At 53.7% G+C, this 3716-nt stretch overlaps 1 protein-coding gene across 1 annotated transcript in view; it reads right to left on the bottom strand.

Annotated features, from left to right (window-relative positions):
* Nucleotides 1-559: 559 nt before the first annotated feature.
* INPP5D (inositol polyphosphate-5-phosphatase, 145kDa) overlaps nt 560-3716 on the bottom strand; it is a 67114-nt gene continuing 63957 nt past the window's right edge. Inside the window, exons 33-39 of the mRNA XM_009993539.1 lie at nt 3452-3550; nt 2911-3104; nt 2551-2746; nt 2246-2363; nt 1817-1929; nt 1220-1311; nt 560-602 (exon numbers count right to left, since the gene is read on the bottom strand). Coding sequence (XP_009991841.1) covers nt 560-602; nt 1220-1311; nt 1817-1929; nt 2246-2363; nt 2551-2746; nt 2911-3104; nt 3452-3550 — 855 coding nt within the window. The remainder of the gene's footprint in view (nt 603-1219; nt 1312-1816; nt 1930-2245; nt 2364-2550; nt 2747-2910; nt 3105-3451; nt 3551-3716) is intronic.

Genomic DNA, 3716 nt, shown 5'->3' with positions numbered 1-3716 from the left:
GGTAAGGATTCCGAGATCAAGACCCAATAACAATAAACAAGCTGTTATTGAGCAGGCATTCTTTATTGCAGCACTGGAGATTCCCCACCCTGAGTACTGCGACCCGTTAGTGAAACACCCCAACTAATATACATCGAAAACACGTGTATTCAGTTTTGCATCAATGAGTTCCCAGAATTCTTTTACATAGTAATTTTATTTCCTGGAATTGGCTATCTTTGTAATTATGCATGCTCGAGGGTCTCCTGTGGGGGTCTTTGTTGATTCTAGTCCTTTGTTGTCTTTGTCCTGTCTGTCCTCCTGGTCCTGTCTCCAGTCTCCTGCTGGTAGATTGCCCAGGTGAGTCAGTGTCAACATGTGGGTCATCTGTAGGTGCCACAGGTTCTTAGAAGACTTGATGTTATCACAACCTGCAGGATGCTTGGCATAATTGACTGTTAGTTTCACAAAGCACATAATTTAAAAAGTAATCCTTAGTATAACAAATTCTTTATTTTAGTAAACTTTTTATTATTAGGCTATATTTCTATTGAATTTACTAACGAGTATCCTATGACTATCAAAGGGTCACAGCACTTCCGCTGGCAACAGGAACACAACACCTGCAACAACAGCATCAGAAAAGTCTGAGAAAGCCACAAAGGCAAGAAGAGGCAGGACTGGGTTCCCCATTCCTTGGGGAACATCATCAGCAAGGAATTGTGGGTGGCCCTGAAGAGAGAGCTGTGTCCGGCCATGGCTGCTGACTGGCTCTGGCACCTTATTCCCATGGAAATGCCCTTGGAGAGCTGTGCATGGGCAGCAATGCCCAGCTGCCCTGTGCCAGGCAGCACAGGATTGGGAGCCCCGGGGAAGCTGCCATGGGATTCTTGCCAAGCCCTGCACTTCAGCACCATCCCTTGGCAGCCACTTGGACTGACCTAGCCCAGTGTTGAAGGCTGGGGAAGATGGGCAGTAGAGCCTGGTACACACCTGGGCCCCTTGACCTATGGGACCTTCCTTCTTCTTTGAATTCCCAGCTTTCTTCTGTCTTCCTCCTTTTTTTCTCTGGTTGCCATTCTCTCTCCTCTTCCCCAGCTCCTTCTCTCTTTCTCTTCTTCCTGTTTTCATTTTCCTGGTGCAAGCCTGCAGACCTTTCCATCCCACAGCGTGATTAGATAGGGAAAGCCAGGATCAACTGGAATCAGCTCTTAAGGTAACCAAAGCTGATTTGTGTTACCTTCTTTCCTCTGAGACGCTCTTGATTTCTTCTCCACATACCAGGGAGTCTGTCATGGTCTCTGGTGTGGTTGGAGAGAAAGCTCTGGGTGCCTAGAACAGAAAAGCCAGCATGAGCCAGGTGGCAAGGGCCACCTTGGAGCAGTAAGTGACTGGTTGCCAAATGGCTACCTGGTCTCTGCAGAGAGACAGGCTCCTGTTGGCTGGTTGGCATTAGCCTTCCTTTGGAACACAGTGTTCCCGTGAATGTGTGTGTGTGATACTCAGGTCATTTGTGGGGGCTGCTTCAGAGGGAGCTTATGGTCCCCCTCCTGGCAAGAAAAGGTTTGCCCACTTTGTTCTGCCAGGATTTCTTCTGCCCTCCCGAGACAGAGCACTGTGAAGACTGTAGGTATGTCCTTCACTTGAGCACATACCTAAGGCATGGGAGAAGCAACCATTCCAGTGTCACTGAGCATATCATTGCAGGGGCAGAAAAACGCCAAACAAAGCCACAAGAGATGAAATGCCAGGAAGAGGAAGAGCAGCTACTTAGGCTCATCAGGAACTCCCCTCCTACATGAGAACAGTTGTCCCAGTATTTGTGGACCTGACGTACCTCTCCCATGCTGGGCTCCACCATCATGTCTCCTCCTACTTCCTTGAGGACACTGAGCAGAGAGGGGGGTACAGGGCATGAGGCTTCTGCCTGATGGTCCATGTCTGCTTTGCCTGCAGGGACACATGGCATATCTAGAAAGAAGCAGCATGTGCAGCAAAGGGGCTTGCTGGCAGTAAAAAAACAGCTCCAGCAAAGCCCACCTGAAGTCCTACACCATTCCTCTTCAGTCCTCTGATGCCCTGTCTGCAGGCTTCAGCTCATCTTGCAGAGCAAAGCCTGCCTGCCCCATGAAGCAGTGGCCAGAGTGAGGCCACGGGACAATAGGGCTGAGAGGACAACACTGAAGGACCAGCCATGCCAGCAAGGACACTGAAGTTCTTGGTATCCTGAGCCACAGGCTGTGACAACCCTCAGTCCTCCCCTTACCGCTGGATCTCTCTGCGGCAGCTGGACCCTCCTCAGCTGCTGTACAGGAAAGGGCAGTCGTCTTCTCCTCAAAGATGTCTGTGAAGTTCTCAGTCAGGAACTCCACCAGCCCCTTCACCTGCACACACCAAAGCCTTCATCTCAAAAGCCTGAAAGGGACCAAGCAGCCTTTCCCGTTCCTGAGCCTTGTCTCTGCACAGAAGACTGTGGCTGTGAGGCTGCTCTTCCAGGCAGCAACCCAAACAACATTACTTTGCTCAAGGCAGGAGGCACCCACAGAGCACATTTTGAGCAGCCAAGCATACCTTCTCAGTGACCTCCAGCATGGCCTCCAATTGGAGCAGGTCCTCGTTGGGAGGGCTCAGCAAGTTTGGGCCAATGCAGACAGCCAGGCTGCTGTAGCTCATCTTGCTGGTGGCTGCATTTTGGCCAATGCACTGGAGGAGGGACAGCAGCTGCTTGAGGAGGAGGAGGTTGGCCCCAGGCAACTTGTTAATCACCCTGAGAGAAGAGGAAGACCTGGTTCATTAAGCAGAAGTTGTCCACAGCTGTCCGCCAGGTTGCCCAAGACAGGTGGGATCCAGTGGCAGTGGCACAGCTTCCCAGCTGCTCTCAGCCAGTGGTCAGGGCTCCTGCTCAGCAGGCAGGCTGCTGCCCACACTTACGCTTTCAGCCCTTCCATCTTTTTCTCCCTGTCAGTCATTTGCATTGCAGACATCCAGTCCTCATAGAGGTTGTTGATGAGGAGCTTGGAGGGGATGCTTCGGAGGAAGTCCTGCAAGGCCAAGGGCTCCAAGTGACCCTTGGAACACTCCAGCCCAGGCAGGAGCTCCTCCAGCTGCAGGCCAGAAGTGCTCACCTTCAGGACAACGGCCAACAGCATTGCAGGCTGGCTTGCCATGTCAATGTCCTCACCACGGTCCAGGGCCTCTCTCAGCTCCCGAAGTGCTGTCGCACTGGCTGCTTGGCGGAATATCCCCTCTGCTGTGGGCCCTTGCTGCTGCAGGACCGCCAGCAGCTCCTGCAGGACAGGCAGGAGGGCAGTGACTTGGCTGAGGAGCTGCCTTCCAGAAGTGGTGGCATGAGCACTGCCCTAGAGCTGGCTCATTGCTGGGGTTGGAGAGCCCCATCCCCAGAGCTCCTGAGGACATCCCCACCCCTACACAGCAAGCACAGGGAGCAATGGGGATCCCCTGTCTGGCTCACCTGGATGGCCCGGGGCAGCACACCCTCCTCCCCGCACAGCGCTGCCAGGGGCTGCCCAAAGAGCGCCCTGCTGCGGCCAGAGCCCACCTGCCCTGGCACCTGGGCAGGGGACAGGCTCTGCTGCAGAGCTAAGGGACAGGGCAACCCCCTCCTATTGCTGCTTCTGCTCCCTCCTGCTGCAAAGGAAAAGAGAGCAGGAGACCCTCAATGGAGACGGTGAGGCCAGTGCTCCCAGAGCCTGTCCTGCCTGCCGCACCGTGCTGAG

The sequence above is a fragment of the Chaetura pelagica genome, unplaced genomic scaffold (assembly GCF_000747805.2).
Source record: "Chaetura pelagica isolate M959 unplaced genomic scaffold, ChaPel_1.0 scaffold192, whole genome shotgun sequence".
Taxonomy (NCBI): domain Eukaryota; kingdom Metazoa; phylum Chordata; class Aves; order Apodiformes; family Apodidae; genus Chaetura; species Chaetura pelagica.
This window is presented reverse-complemented; position numbering and strand designations above follow the sequence as displayed.